We start from the raw sequence: 21,209 nt of genomic DNA, 5'->3' as shown, positions 1-21,209 counted from the left end.
CAGCCAGCAACGTCATAAACACTGACACATCGTCCAGGGTATGAGTATTAGTGTGTCATAGAAAAGAAACTGCAAATGGATGACAAATTATTAGAATTAATGCATAAATTAATCATTATAAATGCAGATACTTTTACTCAGGGGTATTGGATGGTACAACTAAGGAATAAAACTGCAGTTATTATCTGTGACATGTATAATTGTTGGGGCACCGGCGGCAGCAGCCACAAATGCTGCTCAAGTGACAACAAGTCAACTGCATGTACTTTACATGTGTGAGACAGCAGTCAATGGACTGTGGTGTATGACGTGCACAGTCGATGCATCGTCATAGTGCTCTGTTACGCTGTGGGAGGTGTTCTGCTGGCATGGTTTGGTAATATTTGTCCCATTCAGAGTGAAGGGTCAGTGCAAATCAATGAAACGTCAAGAGTGATCACCTTCATGTTACAATGAGACCTTTCTATCCTGATGGGACTGGTCAGACAATCATCCAGCCATAGGGCATTGGGGGTCACTGAATGATTTCATGACTATGAAAATGATGTACATCGTATCTCATAGGATTCAGTGTCACCAGACCTCAACCCAGTTAAACACTATGGAAGATTTTGATGTAGGCATGTTAGGCAGCACCCTCCACCACCATCAAAACACCAAATGAGATGAAAACATCTTAGAAGACTGTTGTTAAATCCATCCAAGAGGGTTCTAACATGTAGAATCAAGAACAAATTTCATTGAGGCTGGATTTTCCTTTAATTTTTCTTTATATAGAAGATGCAGGTTATACGTGCAATTGCCAATGAGTGTTCCAGGCAGTGAAGTTCAAGAACAACAACACATTTCTGTTTTTAAACTATTATAACAATGGTGGTAGAAAGATTTTACCACCTATTTTATTTTGTAAAACTCTTGTAATATAAGACATACATCATTGCATTTAAGTACAAAAAAAAAAAAACTAAATTATATAAAACAAACACCTAAAATAATACCAGAATCAAAGCAGGCAGATTGATGTTTGTTGTCTTACCTACCAGTTGTTCCAAATAGATTTTATATGCATTTATGTACAAATACACCATGTTTTACAGCATTGTGGATGCATTGCAGTTTGTCTTGATTGTTTCGATGCTTTGGCAAAAGCGCAGTTTCAGAAATGAACAAATTCATGCTCAAAAGTTTCATGTTCACAAAAATCTTTAGATGATTACCAAAATGTTTAAAAAGAAAATACTACGAGAGAAAAAAAAATTCCTCTCTCATGATGGCAAAATGGGGGAAAAACTATTTTTCAGTACATTATGACAGGCTAAAGCTAAATTATACAAAATGTTTCATTAATAGAATTATGCTTCTTATGTTATTGTGGAGAGGTGCTGCCAAAGCCTCCTGTGACACAGACTCATTTAACAGCTCTGACAGCAGTGCAGCGATATTCACAACTAACTGTATCTTGAACAAGGCTCACCATTGTGACCAATCAGAGGAAAGCAATAATTTCTGGTTAATTAGTACATTTCTTAGCATTCCTTTTTATTGTGTTATTGTAAGTAAAAAAATCTAAATGAATGTGAAGAGCATAGCACAGCATAAAGAGCAAACTAAAGCTTTATCAGAGCAGTGATCTCGAGGACTGTTAATTTACAACTGGACACTTTTGATACTGAGCTGCAAAAACCATGGAAACAAATGGCTGTAGGATGCAACAGGCTAACACAATCATAATTCTTCACATGTAAATGCAAAATATTTTAAAGTAAAGGTGGAAAGGCGACTAATTACTGAGATGACAAGTTGAGAACATTGTGGGGTAATGGCAGCATTTTAACATGGATATGATAAAATGTCTTTTTTATAACTGCATCTATCCAAGAGGTCTTTGTTAGGGTCAAACAAATGTCTCAATGACTCTGCTTTTTGTGCAAAATGTTTTTGTGCATTCAGAAACTGAAAGGAATGTAGAGGTCAGTGTATAATTGTTGCTGATTTAAGGGGAGCAAAACATCCATAAGCAGAAATGCATGATACATTTTAAAATCAAAAATGTGAGTTTCTGGACCTACAGATACACACATTTACTGTAGAAACACAGGAGGAACACAGAATTATATGATGAAACACTAAAGTGTATGTATTTTAGTTCACATGGGGTTGTAATTGAAACACTAATGAAAAACTGCTTACGATTTCGATGATAATTCTACTTTTTTTTCATTACATCTATCCAAAAAGTAAATTAGAGGTCTCCCAAATGAACACATGCTCGCCACATGACACATTCATTCACTCAATATGTCTAAATGAAATGTGCTAAAAAGATTGTTATCGCAGAAACAACAACCTATTTAAAATGTCCCAACAGTTTTACAGCGGTTGGACAATAGTCACAGTTAGACATCGTGATTGTTTTCTTTCTGCAAAAGTACAAGGGAAAACACAGTTTTGTGACATTGTTTTCTTACTTTTCATGCAGACTAAATCAATAACCATCTGGACAGGCTTTTTGCACCTTGTTGTAATTACATTACATACTGTACACGGCCTTTACACGGTGTGTTGCAAAGTCAACATTTTATCTGCTTGATTTCTCATGTAATAATGAGTGAAGTCACACCTGACCATGAAATTGCCAAAAAAAAAAAATTTTTTTTTTTCTTATCCCGTGAGTTCAGGGTCGCCACAGTGGATCATTGTCCGCATGTTGATTTGGCAAAGTTTTTATGCCTGATGAGACCCTCTACCAGGCTTGGTAGAAGTGAATTGGTCCAAATTGGACCAGCACTGCACAGTTGGGGATGGGAATGGGCTGTTTGGGGTTCAGTGTCTTGCCCAAAGACACTTTGACATATAGCCAGGACCAGGGATTGAACCACTACTGTGGTCCGTGGACGACTGCCTTACCAACCGAGCTACAGCCGCCCCTATCAACTACTCAATTACCTGTAATGACTGTAAACTGTTAAATTTGAATACTTTTACCTCTTAGTATAAAGCACAAAATCTGCAAATCTGTACCAAAACCAATTTGGAAGTATACAGATGAAAAACATCCTTCTGGACCTGACTGTAAACAATTACTTACCAAATCATCATCTTAAACAAGTGACAAACTTTACTGTGCCTCCAGCATTAACGGAGCCTTTGTGGATTTGTACGTTACCCACGCTGTATTCACTAATGCCCCCCTACATCTGGTGATGGTATTCTGAATCTTGTTTACATGATTATTTTTTTCTTTAGTTTAAACTTACATCCATTGATGCAGCAACAAACTATGGTCACTGACAGGGGTTTTGGGAGGTGTTCCTGAGCTCATGCACCGACTTCTGCTCTTTTTTTAATGTGCTGTTGCCCGTGGCCTTCTCTGTTGTGCACATTGATTTCTCCAGATTCTGTGAATGTTTTAATAATATGACATAGATAATGAACCCCCCCCCCCACAGTATTTGCTGAAACATTGGTCTCAAGGCTCTGAGCACTGTTCCATTGCCAGTTAGGATGCCCTTAAGATGCCTTTTAGCTATGAGATATTCTACCAGGTGTTTTTTTTTTGGCTTTTAGCATTACAAAACATTTCCAGTCTTTTTTTGTTTGTTTTTTTTGCCCTGTCATACTTTTTATGACATGTGGCTGGCATCAAATTCAAAATTAGCACCTGTTTTTTTCTTTTTTTTTCTTTTCTTTCTAATTTAGAGCGCTCTGGTATGCTTAGTAACTGGCTGTGTGTGTTTCATAACACCACAAAGTTGAAACAGCTGCCAAATCTCCTTAATTTTGGGTGATTCTGTTTGTCAGAAGCAATCTGATACCTGGATGATGAAAAAAAAACAAAAAAACATGAGGATTCAAGTTGAGGATAAGATGTTCAAACAGGGACATTTTTGCTTCCCTCGTTGTTGGCAAAGTAAGGCTAACACAAGGATGCTGTTTTAAGACATAGGCGTGGATAGAGAGCACTCGGACAACCGTTTTGAGACTAAGCTTTCTCAAACTAGAGGTATGTCTGACTTTAATACTCTGGCACAGTCAATTGGAAAAACCAGAAACACACAGAAAAGCGTGTCCTGTCTAAAAGGACCTAAGATGAAACCACTATAGCAGGGTGATGTTATTGCTGGTGAAATGGATCTTGCTTCTGCTGTTGGCTACAAATAGCTGGTTTAATCCACCTGTAAAGTCAGTTGTCTAGTATTGCACTGTTTTTGTATTTGTATATGTTCACATCATGTTCACATCATATCATTCTTAGTTTTTATTTTTAACAGTACTTTCAAAAAATGAATAAAAAACTAATAATAATACTGAACATTTTAACAAAAAAAACAAACAAAAAAAAAAAAAAAAACAATATTTAAACCCTCATCTTTGTACCTCCAAGGATTTTAAAACTATGTCAGTATAAAAAACAACCCCTAACAGCCCTTTCCCATCCCCAGCTGTGCAGTACGGTAGAAATTGGGGAGAGTTGCGTCAGGAAGGGAATAAAACTGCGCCAAATCAAAGTGCGGACAATGATCCGCTGTGGCGACCCTGAACTCACTGGATAAGCCAAAAGGGGGGAAAAAAAGTCCGTATAGAAAACAACCGACGTGTGACTGTGATCAATTCACGTTCTATATAAATATATCATTATATAATAAATTATACATAGGGTAATTGGTGGATAGTTTCCTTTAGGCCTACTTCTGAAAATGCTTTTTAATCTAAGAATACATTACATGGGTTCTCTTTACAGATGTTGGAGGCGCTGATGTTCCTGTGATTTACCCCATGGAGTCGACGAAGAAGAAGGAAAAAGAAGAAGAAGCAGAAGAAGAAAAAGAAGAAGAAGAAGAAGCAGCAGCAGCAGCAGCTTTTTCATGGAGACCAGAGACGCCATGGTGGTTGCTATACACAAAATAGTAACTATGTAACGTTAGGTGGAAGCTTCTTACATTTTGAACCACTTAATGTTAAGCTACAGGAGGTCATGAAGTGCGTGTGACGCACGTTTCATTCAAGTATGCTGTGCTAATATGGTTTAAGACTCTTGCGAGCTAACGTTGCTAATGTAAACAGTAAGTTGGGGAAACGTGATTAGCGATCGCTACAATTGCGTAATAATATTGACAATTATATATTCAAGTAAATTAAGTAATACGCATCCACACGGCATTAGAATTGGCGTCAGTTTAAAGATGTGGAAACGAGGTGGCCAAAGCGCTGCTCTGGACCGAGCTCAGGCACTGCTGTCCGCCCAGAGGAGCCGCAGAGGAGACGAGCGGTCCACACAGGGGTCTCCAGCCAAAACACAAACACATTTTGTGGTACGTTACAATTATTATTGATCTATATTGTACCATTTAATTTATAACACAAAAGTATATGTGGAATTCTTACTATCGAGCTAAAAAAAACAACATTCTGTTATATATATTGTTGGCGCGAGAGTGAGAATTTCACATATTCCTCAATATGATCAACAGCTTTCAGCTTGTACCTTCAGGGGTTTGTCTCAATTTATCTCAATGTCCTTAACTAAAGCAATAGAGAAAGCAGTTCTCGGCAGCACAAAAAGCATCTCTGTCGAATAATGCACCCCTTCCTTTTTTTGTCCAGCTGTGCAGCACCGGTCCCAAGCCCGGTAGAAAATAGGGAGGGATGGGTCAGGAAGGGCATCCAGCATAAAAAAACAAAACAAAACTGTGCTAAATCAACATGCGGACAAATGATCCTCTGTAGTGACCCTGAACTCACAGGATAAGCCGTAAACTTATTTTCCTCCTCTTCTCCCTTAGGGTACAAAGAGTGTGTCTGTCAAAACCAGATCCACTGCTCCAACTACCCACACTCTATTCTTAGATCTAAGTGATGTGTCTTCATCAAGCTCAGCTCCTGAACATATAGCCGATAAGATGGGCTCTGCTGTTCCTGAGAAAAACCACGAAGGAAATAGTGTTTCTAAGGTAAATTATGTAAGAGGATCTTGCTGATAAACCGATGCAAGGGAACTTCCATTCATAGCAGTCTGAGTGAGTCGCACTTGATTTCTTCTGCTAGGATCTTAGACCTCAGAGCTCTCTTCGTGGAGGGAGCAGGTTCTTGAAGAAGGCTCCATTATCCGCAAGCAGCCAGTCACCGGTCATCAACAGCAAAATACTGCACGTACCTGAAAGGTATGGTTCTGTGGATAGATAGAGTTGTGAAAAGTGTAAACAATTAATCAGGTATTTTTAGTCAAATAAAACATTTGTGTTTATCTCTTTATTTGTCTTTATTCATCTTGTCTCCCCCCCTCGTTTTAGATGTGTGTCATCTTACCAACGTGGCTCCCAGACTGCAGCCTTGAATAAACTGGCTCAAATTGAAAGCCGCTTCCTCAGCCGCAAGCAGCCCCAGGAACTGACTAGACAGGGTTCAAAACCTGCCCACAATCAAACTTCATATTTGGGAATCTCACCGACCCCACAAGCAGTCACCTCTGTGCCACTCTCAGCACAGTCCAGCAGTGACCAGAGCCTGAAGAGGAAAAGTTTCCTTAAGAACAAGGCAACTGTATCTGTTGGCAACACTGAAAATGCTGCTTCTGGATGTCCAAAAGGCCAAGATGCTGGTGTCAGGTCCTGGTCCAGAGCAGCCAGTGCTGTAGTGCCTATGGTGGATATAGTGACAAAGTCGGTGAGAGCAGCAAGTAATGTGGGTCTGGAAAGTGATGAAGAGGACATGAGGAAACTGCTTGGAGATTTGTCTGATTCAACAGACAACAGCTTTTTGGGACCAAAGAAGAAAAAAGCAGACAAGGTATCTTTTAATGTTAAGCCCTGTTCTGTGTTTTTGATTAATCTTCACTCCTCTTAGAAAGGACATTGTTTCATTTGCCGTTGGCAGGACAAGTTAGGCAACTGATTAATACCATCTATCAGTGCTTCAAATTTAATTTCAGAAAAACATTGTCCACAATTACACAAACTGCACATTTGCATAATTGCTGTATACAGCGTGTTTTGGGTTTGGCTTTGTGGTCCCGATCCCCTTTTTTTCTGCAGCTAGTACGGCACTATGGAATAAACATAGCTCCTCACCAAGAAAATGAAAGTCTAATCAAATCAGAAAAAAGAACTATCATTAGAATTAAGGATCTAAGGAAAGTCTGTCATTTTACCCATTTACTTAAAACGCATATTCTACTATTTAACTAATTGTTTATTTGATGAAATGGTCTAATAGAGAATACCTGAGATCCTTATAATGATTTTTAAATGTTTCTTTTGCTACTGTACCCCTGGATGTGAAAACAACTAGTTTGGGTAGTGGATAAGCAATAAATAAGTCAGTATAATAATCTAAAGATTTATGGTAATGTATTAATGGATGTCTGAGAACTGAGCTGTCACTGAACAAAATGCAGATTCTGTCAGTATATGGAACATCTATATATCTCTCTGGGCTTCCCCTACAGGTGTTGAGCAAAACTAGCCAGAGGGTCCCGTCGACACCTTCTCCAGCTGCTGTTCAACCTCGGTCATTGTCCAGTATACCAGCACCTCACTCCCCTGCCTCTCCTTCTCGTCGCAGTCCTTTTCGATTCACCGGCAAGCCCCAGGCCCACTTTAGCCCTTCTGCGCTCTCTCCATCCCCCTCTCCTCCCTGTGTCTCCCCTTCTATTTCAAGGAGGCTGAACTCCCCTCACAGGGCAGGCAGTCCACAGAACTCCCTCTCCTCCACGTCAGGTGGCTGTGAGGTGCTCTCTCTGGAGGAGCTCTTCCCTGTGGAGACTGGCTCTGAAGATCTCCAAAGTGAGATGAGTGTTTCTTCTTCTGGAGGTGAGAAACGTCCATCAGGCAAGATGGTGTTGTTAGTGTTGGGGTTATTAAGATCAAGCATTAGTAGGACTTCAAATCAACTGTGTTCTGTTTGTACCACTAATACAAGGTTTCTGCTTGTACTATAAAAGTCTTTAATTGAACCCATCTAAATTTTAGCCCTTAAAATGTCCTACAAAAATGTGTCTAAAAGTTTTACTGAATTATAGTGTCCTATAAAAGGTCTTACGTCATAAAATTGACTTGTTGAAACTTTCAGAAATCATGTTATAGCAATGTTACTTGGCCTTTCATTTTGCTATGAGGTTTCATAGTGATTTTGATCATTAACCATGTTTTATTCTGTCCTCTTCATGCATCCTAGATGAACAGCTAGGTACATAACCTCATCCCTGTGTAAGAGTTAGAATTAACAGAGAATAGGACTAAAGGTTTGGCAGGCTTTTCCAAGCTTTGTTGAAATATGTATATTAACTGAACAGTTTTTCTCACCATTTGCTTGTAATATGTTTTCGATGCCTATTACATTACAATCAGTAACAGCCATGATGGTTGTGTCAAAAATTTGAAAAAATTCTATTATGATCTTGTGTGTTTGGTGTTTTACAGACTTTAAGATAAATGTTATGACATTAGATGACCTTGCACCAGCTACACTTGGGTTTGAAGGAGCAGCAACACCAGGAAAGGAGGTGAATAATAATACCAATAACACTAAAACTGTGTGTAATATATATTGTTATTTGAATGTTTATTGTATTAAAAGAATTTGGGGCGTCAGTGGCTCATTTGGTATAGTGGCCCATCCCCATCCCCCAGCCGTGCAGTGCAGAGTCCCAAGTCAGGTAGAAATTTTGGAGGGTTGCATCAGGAAGGGCATCCAGTTTAAAAACTGTGACAAATAAACCTGCTGACTAATGATCTGCTGTGGCGACCCTGAACTCACAGGTTAAGCCAAAAGAAAAGAAAAAAATACAAAAAACGAAATATTTATTACGTGATTTTTAAAGAAGGTTTAGTTACATTTTATGCAATTTCTGCACTAAGCATCCAAAAAACTTTTAAACACAGATGACTTTATTCTATAAGATCAGCATTTGCTATACAATGCATATTGTATTAAGATTCACCTTATTGGAGCACACCTGCACTGCCCCTTTATAATGCAAAACAAAGCTGACAAACCCCCTCTGTTCCTACTTGACTGCATAAAATTGTTTAACTGAACTTCTGAAGCTCTTGCGCAAACATTGTAAATGTTTTGTGAACCAATAATGTGTTTTGTTTTATTGCCACCTCTATTTTTGCCTTAATATTGCAGTACTTTGGTTAGTTATCACTAGCCTTATTTAACTGTCTGTTATTTCTCTATAACTGTCAGTGTGCTGCTGTTACAGGTAATTTTTCAGTAAAGTATTTCCCAACTTACTGCTACAGCGGCCATAGACACTTTTCATACTCTGAATCAAGGATCTAACTGCTGTATAAGCAAAATGCACTTGTGTGCACTCTGTATTGTTTATAAACAGATACGTGATACCATAATATGTAAAATGGCTTTTCTTTTGCATCAAAAATTTGTTTAGTAGTATTAAATTTGAGCTAGTTACCTTTTGGAACTAATATTTCTGAATTCTTGTTGCTGCAGAAAGAACAGAGCCGACCTGTCACTGGGTCCCCAAACACATATCAGGAGCTGCCAAAATATAAGGAAAACGAAAAACAACAGGAGGAGGAGGAAATCTTGGACTACCAAAGTGACTTTGAAAGTGAGAGCAGGACAGAGCGAAATTACAGTGCCAGCCAGGTCTCCGAGCACTTGCTGGGAGTTGGAGATGAAGAGGAGGTGGCATTGGAGGTCAGAGATGAGACTCTGGATGCAGAGTGGACAGATGATGATTACTCAAGCACTTTTTCAGACACAAGGCGCACCTGCATGTCACAGAGATCCAATTACAGTGAAACGTCAACGTCACCCAGCGGAAGAAGGGAGTCCAGGTCCTCGGTGTCACGTAGCGGCCGGACCTCATCTCACCAGTTGGAGAGTCATGCGTCAGCCAGAAGGGTTTTTAAAGAGGCAGCAGTACAGACACAGCCCGATACTATGACTCACACATGGTTAACTGGTAAGAATGCCACACCAGATATTAGTGTTTTTAATCATCAGGATTATCCTTCGTTTTTATTTATGCTAATCATTAAGTTATCAGGAGTTATTGAAGCTACAGTATACAGTAAGTATTCTTTTAATATAGAGAAATGCTTCAGATGCATCAACAGAGAGCGGTTAATGCCTCCTGTAACTAGCAGTAGTGTTGAGACCTTTTTTGTTTTTTAAACAAGGCTTGTCCTTCTAACCAATCAGAAAAGGTCAAACCCTGTGCAGGTAAGGGTACCTTACGTGTATATGCAAAGTAAAGGTACCCTTTCACAGGGTTTATATACTTTTACACAACCTTAGTATTTGTGTCATGCTACAACTAGCTGGATTCCCAAAGGTTGCACATTGTATCTTTAATGTGAGATGCATCATATACAGTAAGCATAACATGAGACCTATGAACAAACATCCAACTACCATTGCTGTCTCTGACTCTTCTTCTCTGTAGGTATGACCACATCTAGCCCTGCACTGGGACCGACGTACATAAATTCCATCCCAGTGGCTGCCCACACTCTTAGTGCAGAAACAGTGGAAGGTAAGACAGCAAGAATTCCACACACATATATATCCCAAACACAAAGCCTTCTGTTAGTAAGACAAAGCTTTAAATGTCATATTATTCTCATAAAAATGGTGTTTTTGGATTATTAGGATGTTGTAAAAGATCAATCCAAACCTTTAAGAGAGTCATATTGCCGTTGCGCCATCTGTTGGTGTAATGCTTTTCAGCACGGCTTGGAGCCACACCATGCTTACAAGAATATATTTAAATTTGGTTTAAGGAAAATTATATCTGAAAATGTTTCAGGGGGCATCATCCCACAAGTACCATGTCATTTTGATATGGACCTGGCCAAGACAGGGTAGATTATGTAGCAAATTAGTTGTGAAAGCCTTTGTTGGGAACCAATAAAGAGAATTATTTACCTATTTTTATTTCAAACTAGTGGTGCAAACTCTGGCAATGATACAAATGAGACCATATTTACCATAAATCTAGTTAATGTGATTTGTGTATGGGAGGTATTGATTGTTTTGTGTTTATTTTTTCCGTATCTTTACGTCAGCTCTTAGCACCCACAACACGGCCGTATTCGTACTCAATGAAATGCTGAAGCAGCAACTTGCCTTGACAAGAAGGTTTATCGAAAGCAGCCACCACCTTCACTCCAGGCTGGTGCAGAGCCTGGAACCGCCAAACTACAGATACACCAAGCTGGACGACACTAAAGAAGTAAAAAACACTATTTCTACATACACACGACAACGTTCCACTGGATAGTAGTGAATAATCCTTATGCTTAGATTTACAGCAAAGAAATATTATTGGGGGTTTAAACCCTGTTTAACTGAAGGTCTGATTTGAAAAATAATATTTCAACTTAATACCAACAAAGCACAAGTTATTAAACTTGACAAACACATACATTTTGTGCATGTCCTCCTCTCCACAGTATATCCGCAAGCACAGAACTCCCAAGCTGACGATGGAGGAAGCCTTAAAAGAGGTGATGCAGGAGATGAGGGAATATCAATGTACAGTATGTGATTGAGCCCCCATGAACATAATACATTTGCCACGTGTTATTTAAATTAATTTATATAGAAGTAAATATTTTTCTGCATTTTCTTTTAAATTTGTTATTCATCGTTCATAGAGCATGTCATAAAAATTTGAACTGATAGTTTTGTAAAATGCTTAATATCTATAATGTTTCTCTATTCAGAAAATCATGTCGCGTCAAAGAAGGAATAAAAAAACTTTGAAATGTAAAAATGTATCCTGAAAAGTAGAATTCTCTATTCAATACTAAACGGTTTGCTTGTATAGCAATTTTATTCAAGCTTCTTTGTCACCCTTTCCTTTTTATCCCCCTCTCGCACGCACACACACACGCTAAGTGTTTGGATTTAGTGTCCTGGTAAGGACATTTTAACAGGTAGCCAGGAGGGAACCACTGGTGGGTTCAACCATTTAATGGGGAAAGTCTCTCACAGAGCTTGTTTACAATAGAGAAGATTCAAATTTGCTATATCATTTGAATCAATAGTATACAAACTGTCCAAATGTTGGACAGAAACTTGATCTGCATTACAATACAAAAAAAAATGAACACTCTACAGAACAACAGTCCTAAGTAATCAACTGGTTGAATTAAGACAAGTGAAGTAATAAAAGGTTTATTTAAAAATAAACACAGCACAGAATGTGGACTCGTATACATTTTCCAGTCTACATCCCCAACAGAAACTTAATATGTGAAAGATGTGTCAATCTCAAGACAATGTGAAGGTGATGTGGTGGTGATGCAGTTGTTAAAGGCACAAATTCAGCTTATGCTGTGAGTCATTAGTAGGGGTCATTGAAAGGGTAGTGAGGATGTCCGGCATCCCTTGGAACACGCTTTCCGCCCACCTGTAACATCCAAACCAATGTTAAGCCTTTAAAATATTGCTTATGCACAAAGAAAAATCAAATATAACAGTAAAATTTCACATTCATGTGGCAAAACCTCAGCCCAGATATGCACAAGTAGAAATGCATTCTCAGCCTAAAGCTTTGATGCAAGCACTAAACACACTCCACATTAGACCTAGAAACCTAATGATGTTGCTACCTTTCCACTTGCTTTTCAAAATACAATCAAACAAATTAAACAAGTTTGTAAGATGTGCATACACTTAGATGCCCAAAGGATAACTTTGGTCATTTTCTAAATAATCACCATATAGATGGTAAAAATAAGTATGAATTCTTGACTGTCGCCTGCTGCCTAGATTAGCTTGTTTGCCTGTGCTATAGACCTCCATCGTCTAAAAACAATCTTAAAACACAGCCAGATGCAGCACATCAACATTAAAAAACAAAACATTGCCCCACGTGTTCTGAATAAGCATTTCTCTGTACCATAGCTGTTCACCATGTGGAGTTACGGCCATTCAAATCAGAACATAATTTATATTTTGGAATGAATAAATGTTACTCGGTGGAACAGTGTTTCTGGGTGATGTGCTTTCAAGTGTTTTTGGACAACATGGAGGTCTATGGCACAGAGAAACAAGCTTAAATAGGCAGGCTGAGTAAAGCAAGAGTAATGAAAATTTATTTTTGTGTTGTTAGTGTCCATATGGCAATTGTGGACAATTCTAGTTAAGAAAATTCTTTAATTGTAAACTTACTAATCAGACATTATAAATTGGCATTTATTTACTAATAATTAATTTTATTTAATATTTAATTTAACACCAAAAAGGACTTTTTTGGCATGATGGTATAAGGTTTATGACCTCCGGCCTTTGCTGGAGATGGTGCTAAGGTCTTTAGGAAATTAGAAAAAAGTTCAATGTAATACTTGTAAACTTAAACACAGTACAGTGGAGTGAAATCGCCACTGTACTGTGTTTACTGTGTGAAAAAAACATGACTACTTACTTCAATCATTGGTACAATATAGCGCCAGCCTTTGTTTAGGGCTGTAATGCTTTTCATTTCCTCTGCTTCAAGCGTGAAGTCAAACAACTGACATAAAAAAAACAAACAGAATTTTATCAGCATGTGCTCAATATAAACTCAAGGATAAAACTTCATGATTAAAAAAAAAAAACTGGTACAACTGAACATTTCACTGCACCTGGATGTTCTCTTTGATACGGGACTGTGTCACACTCTTAGGGATCGCTACCACTCCTCGCTGTGTCTGCCACCTACAAACATGAGAAATGTGAGACATTTTGCAGTGCACAAAGAAAGCTCACTGTGTGACCTTCTGTAAAAAAAATAAAATAAAAGACATAGTGGACGGTTACCTACCAACATATTTTCACCATTTCTGTACAGCAGTTTTTGTCATTTCCTTTTATTGCATTTCATATACACCAGTACCAATATGATATGTCCATTAACACACAGCTTAACGTGGTCAATAACAGCTCTGCTTAAAAGTTGATGATCATTAATGCTTTTCCTGTGCTTGAGGAGGTCATTGGTGGTAATACAGTAAAAGCACACAGCATTTTCCCCACACAGAATAAGTTGTAAATTTAAATCCCACTCTCTGGTTGCTCCATACTAACTGATAGTGGATTCGGTTGTTAAGATTGATCAAGATATATTTTATGTACTGAATCTGACATTTTATAGATGGAAAAAACTATTGCTGCTCTCTGGTGGGCAGATTTTGATACGGTCACCCAATTTCTAAATCAACACATTTTACTTGTTGGCCAACATATTACCTTACACCAATATACTGCAGTGGGAGCAGAATGGGGGGGAGGTCAGGGGGGTTTGTATGTAGTACAGTACAGTAGTGCAAATAGGCTACTGAATGTTTACTACAATTTGATTTCTTGACATGAAGTTTTTGGGACTACAGCGAAGTGGTCGACTGCTATGGCCAATTTTCAAACTGTTTCATTTGTAGTGGGACATCAATTAAACATCCTTTGTGTTTTTACTTTCACCTTAATTGGATGAGAGTGCAAAAGCATTCATAATATAAATACAACATTAGTCAAGATTAAAAATAAATAAATATGGGAACACAATTTTGGCAATATTTTGGGAAAGATTGGGACCTCGTACAACTAGATTTATAATTGTTTTATAATTTCAAAAGTAATCTTTAAAGTGTTTTAAAAACTGGTTGAGTGTATTGTTTGGTTAAAACACTTTTAGGTAGCAGTGAGGTAATTTCATTGCTAAATTACCTCAGGATGATCTGAGCAGGGGACCTCTTATATTTCTCTCCAAAAGAGGCAATCAAAGGCTCCTGAAGCAGGATGGGTTCATCTGGATGTTTCCAGGCGCGGTCAGAAGAGCCCAGAGGGCTGTAAGCCGTCATCACTATGCCTCGTTCCCGACAGTGAGCCATCAGCTCTACCTGGGCCAGGTAAGGATGGCTCTCCACCTGTCCAACCAGAATATAGGGATCATAACATCTTAGAACTATTTCTTACCTATTTGGTGAATTTCAGGTACAGTACCCTGTACCTGTAGAACGGTTGGTTTGATGTTGGCAACAGACAGAATGTCATCGATCTGACGACTGTTGAAGTTGGACAGTCCGATGGAACGAACAAGGCCCTTTTCCACCAGCTTTTCCATGGCAGACCAGGTCACCTTATAGTCTATGTCATCATACAGCAGAGCGCCATCTTCCTTTCTGGGGAAAGTGACATCTCCTCGTCTAGAAGGTACAAAGAGGCAGCTGACAGATTAAAATCAACCAAGGATGGACTTTTAATTATCAAAAAGAAAGTAAAAGGTGTAATTTCTCTAGATAACGAGTTAGGTATCTCGTTACTAGAGCTTGGTGAAGGTTAAGCTCACTGGAAAGCGTAGGGCCAGTGGATAAGGTACAGGTCCAGATATTCCAGCCTCAGTTCCTTGAGGGTGTTCAGTAGGGCCGGCTCCACGTCCTCTGGGTGATGCCGGGTGTTCCACAGTTTGGATGTGATGAACACGTCCTCTCGTCTCAGGGACTGGAACACAGACAACATGTAAGATATATTAAACTTCTACTTGAACTGAAACATTGAGCTTCTAATGCAGTTTAAATGACGAAGATGTTGTACTTTGCCAGGGCCAAGTGTGTCATGCAGGGCTTCTCCAATTTCAGCCTCATTGCCGTAGATAGCTGCACAGTCGATATGGCGATACCCAGCCTCCAAAGCCCAAATGACTGCTTGTTTCACCTTAGTTAGGGATAGAACAGAACTGTTACGATCAAACACCGTAAGTCAAGTAGCTCAATGGCTTTTGGATTGTCCCTTCATGTGTCACCACAGAGGAAATGCGTTCAGACATTGAGTCGGCGTGAGGTTTTTTTGTAGCAACAGACAGCAAACTGTATTTTACACCCGATGCCCTTCCTGGTGGGGTGGGATTTGATCCTTTTTCCTCCTGCTTCCCTACCTAATGTGCTACCCACTTTAAGTCAAGTGGAATGCAATTGTTATGGTTGTTTCCTTATTTTTAAAGGAACATTAAACGTTTTGGGCACTTAGGAGCAGGACAGTATTGTTACCTTATCAACCTGATGTGGCAGATTTGTTATTAAACTCTTATGTCGCAACAATGTTAGTTTTAATTGAGAATTACATTATGTGTCAGAAGGTTTGGTTTATACCACATAGCAGCAATGATCAGGATTCCAGTTTCGGCCTGGGGGACCAAAAACCAACCCAACATCAACTTTACGCAAGAGTTTTGAGTGAGAGGAAAAGATCACATACTTATTAGGTAGTAGAGAGTAATAGAAAGTCAAGATAACAAGTACAGACACAACTAAAATTACTATACTGTATGTAGATTCCTTCTGAGATTCATGTTAAAGACTTCCGTCAGTGATTAATATGAACAGGAGGAGAGTAAAAAAGGTCATCATGACAGTACTTTATTGAAATATTTTAATGCAGTTTGGCCCATCTTGCCTCATCTCTCAAACCTGGTTTCCTGTCTCTCTACACTGTCCAATATTAATTAATGGGGACACAAGGCCAAAAATAAATCTTGAAAAAGCTGTGTATGTCTATTACCTTACATTTATTTAAAATAGAACTGGTGTCTTGGTCTAATCTTCACTTTCTTTTGACTTTCTTTCTGGTCTCCACAAGTATCTGGCTATGTAGGTGCTGCTCCACTTTAAGTTAGTCACTAACTTTGTTTTTCTGTTATTTGGTGGTGAGCATGCAAATGGTAAATGGCCTCATATGTACAGAATTTATCCAAAGCGTTTTACAATGTCGCATCTCATTCACCCAGCCACTCACATTCACATACTGATGGCGGTGGCTGCCATGCAAGGTGCTCACCCGACCCCCCAGGAGATACTTGGGGTTCAATTTCAAGTCAAGTCAAGACACTTCGATACGTAGCCAGGAGGACGAATCGAACCACTGACCCTGTGGTCCATGGACAACTACCGCCCAAACATTTGGTATACAGTTGGTTTTTAGAGCAACTCAAAACAGCTGCATGACTAGACCCATCAGACTCAACCAAAACAGTAAAGTTGTGGTCATAAAACCAAACAATTTTATTGTCTAATTTGCAGATATATTTCTGCATTTGCTTAAAGATGGTGGCTAAAAAAAACAAATGAATGCTACTGTATATAACCTCTTTGCTAATAAAATATAATTTCTAAGAGACTATTTTTCATCCATCTTTAAAAAAAGAGGATACAATTGCAGCATCTACCTTTCCTGGCTCACTCTTCCATGTTCCCAGTCCAAGGAGGGGCATCTTCCGCCCTGTGTTGAGAACTGCAAAGTCATTCATGCCTTTCTGAAGCACCTTAAGGAGACAGGGATAGCATTCCTTAGTTATAATAGAGTAATCTGGAATATGCTTCTTTAATGTTGCAACACATGGATTTGACACTCTACCATCAAATTTAAGATGCCAGAATTACAGAAAAGTTACACTCAAAAACAATATCCTGGTCTTTTTACCAAAAAGAAAACAATATTCACGGAAATAAATTATCAAGTGACAAGCAGCAGCCACAAACCAAAAACCAACCTTAAAGACTAAACATCGCAAGAATTCTGTGTGAGAGGAAAAGAGCAAACACAGACATAGAGAAAAAACAGTACAGAGAGGAAGAAAGAGGATAACAAGTGCAGACACATCTTATAATTCTTTACTGCTGTCGATTCTGTCAGAGATCATAGAATAGACTTCAATCATTTATGAAAATAGTTAACGGTCAGGAGTCAGCGCTGTGATTAAACATTTTACTGCTGTTCATAGTGCTTTGTTACCTAACTGAATCAATTCTATAGCCTTTATTTTACTTAGGGCAAACTTTACTGTCAGTGCAGTAAGTGATGTTCACATGGTAACATTTCATTAACCAATTCTGCATGTCTAGAAGGCAAAATTCTTAAAACCTTGTCAAATTGCTTAATCATTTCTCAATAAATGTAAAAGGGGACAAAAAGGCTCAAAAAAAGCTCAAAAAAGGACAAAAGCTGAAAATACAGTGAAAAAAATTAGAAAATTATTTAAAAGATTTTAAACTAGGTTGTTGGTAAAGACAGTTGGTAAAGACAATCATCCATGGACCACAGGGTCAGTGGTTTGATCCCCGGTCCTGGCTATATGTCGAAGCGTGTCTGGGCAAGACACTGAACCCCTAACAGCCCATTCCCATCCCCAGCTGTGCCAGTCCAGGCCTGGTAGAAATTGGGGAGGGTTGTGTCAGGAAGGCCATCCGGCGTAAAAACTGTGCCAAATCAACATGCGAATACACATTGAATGTGAATTCATTGATCTCAATTCACGGGATAAGCTGAAAGGACAAAAAAAAAAAAAAGGAAAAAGAAAAAAAAAAGACGGGACTGGGGATCGAACCACTGACCCTGTGGCCCTGGACGACTTTACCAACTGAGCTACAGCTACCCCATAGAACAGAACAGTAGGACATATACAGACAGACAACTATTCACACTCATATTCACACCGACAGGCAATTTAAAGTCACCAACTATCCTAACATGCGTTTCTTTGGAGTGTGAAGACACGGAAACCAGATTACCCAAGAAACCCCACTCAATACAGAAAGGCTGCAGCTGCCAGGTAGATTCAAACCAGGGAACTTCTAGCTATGAGGCGAAAGCCCCAACTACTCCAGCATCTGAATATTAATAAACTGCTAATCATGGCGAGGTAATTGATGTCTTTATTACCTCCAAAAACCTAGTATAATGAGATCCATAATCAAAATGAGAGAATATAATATAATAGTATAGGACTTCACTTAGAAACATTGTTTGTGTAGTTTGTATGTATTAGGGTGTGGACATGGTTTGTATGTCCAGCATTTGCTGACTCTCCCAGCTTAAACAAATCTAGTTTATGAAGAGAAGTCCAACCGTATCCTGGTTAAAAGTGAACTGTGTTTAGTTTGGCACACAAGTGTGAAAGGATGCAGTGTCAGACCCAACTGCTCCAAGAAAGTGCTGACTTGACTTCCCTCAACATACCACAGACTTTTTATAACAGGCAGAAAATTCACAACACACATCCTGGATGCTCTAAGAAAGATTTTAGCTTGTTCGCCGTAGCAACAGACAGCAAGTAGTAAGGCTGGCTTTAACCATATCTCATCCTCTTACCAGCACCACACGGGCCCTGCAGGGCTTTTTTTATACACACTCCACACCAACAACGGCATCAGCCCATCACCCAGCACAAAGTACTTAAATACTCAGATGACAGCCATTCTTGGATTTCTCAAAGACTCCCTTGTGGACTACTAAGCTGTGTGAGGATGACCACCCGAACCTCGACGTCTGCAAGACAAAAGAGCTAATAGTCAACCACCCGACATCAAAGCACCCGATTGTCATTCACTACCAACCTGTAGAAAGTGTGGACAGCTTCAAATACCTGGGAGTAACATTAGATAACACACTCACTTTGAAACAGCAAATCATGGGACATTCAGAAAAGAAGCCACCAAAGAGCAACGACTTCACATTGCTCCTCATTCAAACGGTAAATGGTCTGCAGACCATATGGTCTCCACCGACCAATCCCATGAAAATTTAGCCCCACTGCCCTTAGGACAGAGGCACAGGGGGATGTGAGTTACAGGAGGACTCACTTTGGAAGAAGCCTTATTCCCCTCAGCCATTACCTCCCTCAACAACAGCTGTGTCTATTGTTTGTTTTTGTCAAACAAGTGCAGTGTTTTCCAGATCTTTCCAACATCCAGGTCTGTCCGTTGACTTCCTGGAAAGTCACGCGCCACAGTGTCAATGACCGCGAGCTCGGCAGCTATTGCTGCAAAACGTCGAGAATAAAAATTAAATGTTTACGAGCATAAAATACCGTCAGTGAATTACAAAGAAATGACGGACATGTAACATGTTTATCAAGATGTCCCGATAGAGAGCGAGGAGGTCTGTGGTCATCGTTTCATCTATTCCACATCAAAAAACTGCACATTAAAATTTAGTCTCCTCTCCGGCTCCAGTTCAAACAGCTAGCTAACCTTAGCTTCTTCTATTCAAAGGAAAAAGCACAGCGCACTTCGCTTTACGGTTCAGTTTGCTTTGTTCTGCCCCACTATTAAACGTTATCGTCTTACCCTGTTGCTAGTGTCAGAACGTAAACGAGCAAAAATCTGTTTTAGGACCTTACGTCCTACAACAGCAGCATAAAGAAATGACTGCATGAATGGCTCTGCTCAGTTGCGAAATGATGAGAAGCGGCTCATAAAACAGAGACTTACTGTTTCGAGGTTTCTAAAGCAGCGACTTCAAAAAAGGACCACTTCATATAGTCCTCCTGTACAGCAGAGGTGTGCAAGGCTGAGTAATTGTTTTGCCAAATGTTCAAAAACACCACTTCATTTTTGTTAACATTTCCCCTTCCGGCTTTAGGATTCGTCTATTTCCGGTGTAAATAGTGCCAGACATTATAAGGAGATATCAGTGTCTCTGTTGAGAAAAAAAATAAATACATAAATAAATCTTCAGGTTACAAGGTTTTAATTGAATCTGGAGTTGCCTTTGGCTGTACTTAAAAATCAATTTAACGAAAGAAAAGGACATTTTAAAAGGTCACGCTAAATATTTGTAAAGCTACTGTATTAGCCTGGCTAATAAAATCTTATGGCAGTGACTTTGCAGTTCATTTCAACTGAAAAAGCAAAAAAAATTATTAATAATAATAAGCTAATTATAGTAATGTCAGATTTCAGTTAGAAACCCTGCACGTAAAGAAATTCTTGTAAAGTTGTGGATCGTACAAGAATTAGAGAATTATGAGCCAAAGAAAGCTTTATTTGTAATGCATTGTATTATAATTAGCTGCAACATACAATTGGACACTAATTGGCCCTTTGTAGTTGGTCCTCTTTGTGACAAAGGTCTAGCTGTGACACAATTCCATCTAGCGTTGTTATTGTCAGTGGGTGACCTATATTTACACTTAAATACACCTTACAAATTTTGAATGTGAGGACATTCGCTGGGTGTTATACTTCTAAGAAATACAAAGTGTTTACAAAGTATTTTCTTCTCTTATACAAGCACCTGGGTCATGACATCCACACCAAATTTCAGGTCTGACCAAGTCTGACATATTGGGGTTTTTTATGGCTAAATTTCACAACTTTACCACAGCAAGATATCAAAGATATATGTAAATCCTATAGCTACATGTGTTTGTTTAAGTGCAAACAAAATCTAGAAAACAATCAGTATTAATTTTGCAATAT

The 21,209-nt window shown here is 38.9% G+C and overlaps 2 protein-coding genes across 4 annotated transcripts; one reads left to right on the top strand and one right to left on the bottom strand.

Moving 5' to 3' along the window:
* The first annotated feature begins 4,829 nt into the window (after positions 1–4,829).
* Positions 4,830–11,566, top strand: c8h19orf44 (chromosome 8 C19orf44 homolog). Its single transcript, XM_067513268.1, has 10 exons — positions 4,830–5,312; positions 5,784–5,951; positions 6,046–6,161; positions 6,291–6,786; positions 7,445–7,808; positions 8,418–8,500; positions 9,457–9,934; positions 10,418–10,507; positions 11,040–11,206; positions 11,427–11,566. Exons 1-10 carry the CDS (start codon positions 5,184–5,186, stop codon positions 11,523–11,525), a joined length of 2,190 nt encoding a protein of 729 aa, XP_067369369.1. The 5' UTR covers positions 4,830–5,183; the 3' UTR covers positions 11,526–11,566.
* A 571-nt stretch (positions 11,567–12,137) lies between these two features.
* Positions 12,138–20,375, bottom strand: akr1a1b (aldo-keto reductase family 1, member A1b (aldehyde reductase)). 3 transcript variants are annotated; one of them, XM_067513271.1, is made up of 9 exons: positions 20,220–20,375; positions 17,177–17,272; positions 15,550–15,669; positions 15,305–15,456; positions 14,966–15,161; positions 14,683–14,882; positions 13,605–13,677; positions 13,406–13,492; positions 12,138–12,388 (listed from the first exon to the last, which is right to left on the bottom strand). In XM_067513271.1, the coding sequence occupies exons 2-9, from the start codon at positions 17,255–17,257 to the stop codon at positions 12,323–12,325; spliced, it is 975 nt and encodes a 324-aa protein (XP_067369372.1). In that variant the 5' UTR covers positions 17,258–17,272; positions 20,220–20,375; the 3' UTR covers positions 12,138–12,322. The 3 variants fall into 3 exon arrangements, with proteins under 3 accessions (XP_067369372.1, XP_067369370.1, XP_067369371.1); XM_067513269.1 differs by lacking the exon at positions 20,220–20,375 and adding an exon at positions 20,076–20,213; XM_067513270.1 differs by lacking the exon at positions 20,220–20,375 and adding an exon at positions 19,590–19,712.
* Positions 20,376–21,209: the final 834 nt, after the last annotated feature.

This window comes from Channa argus, chromosome 8 (genome assembly GCF_033026475.1).
Source record: "Channa argus isolate prfri chromosome 8, Channa argus male v1.0, whole genome shotgun sequence".
In the NCBI taxonomy this organism is placed as follows: Eukaryota; Metazoa; Chordata; class Actinopteri; order Anabantiformes; family Channidae; genus Channa; species Channa argus.
The sequence above is the reverse complement of the archived record's forward strand: the minus strand, read 5'-3'. Positions and strand labels throughout refer to the sequence as shown.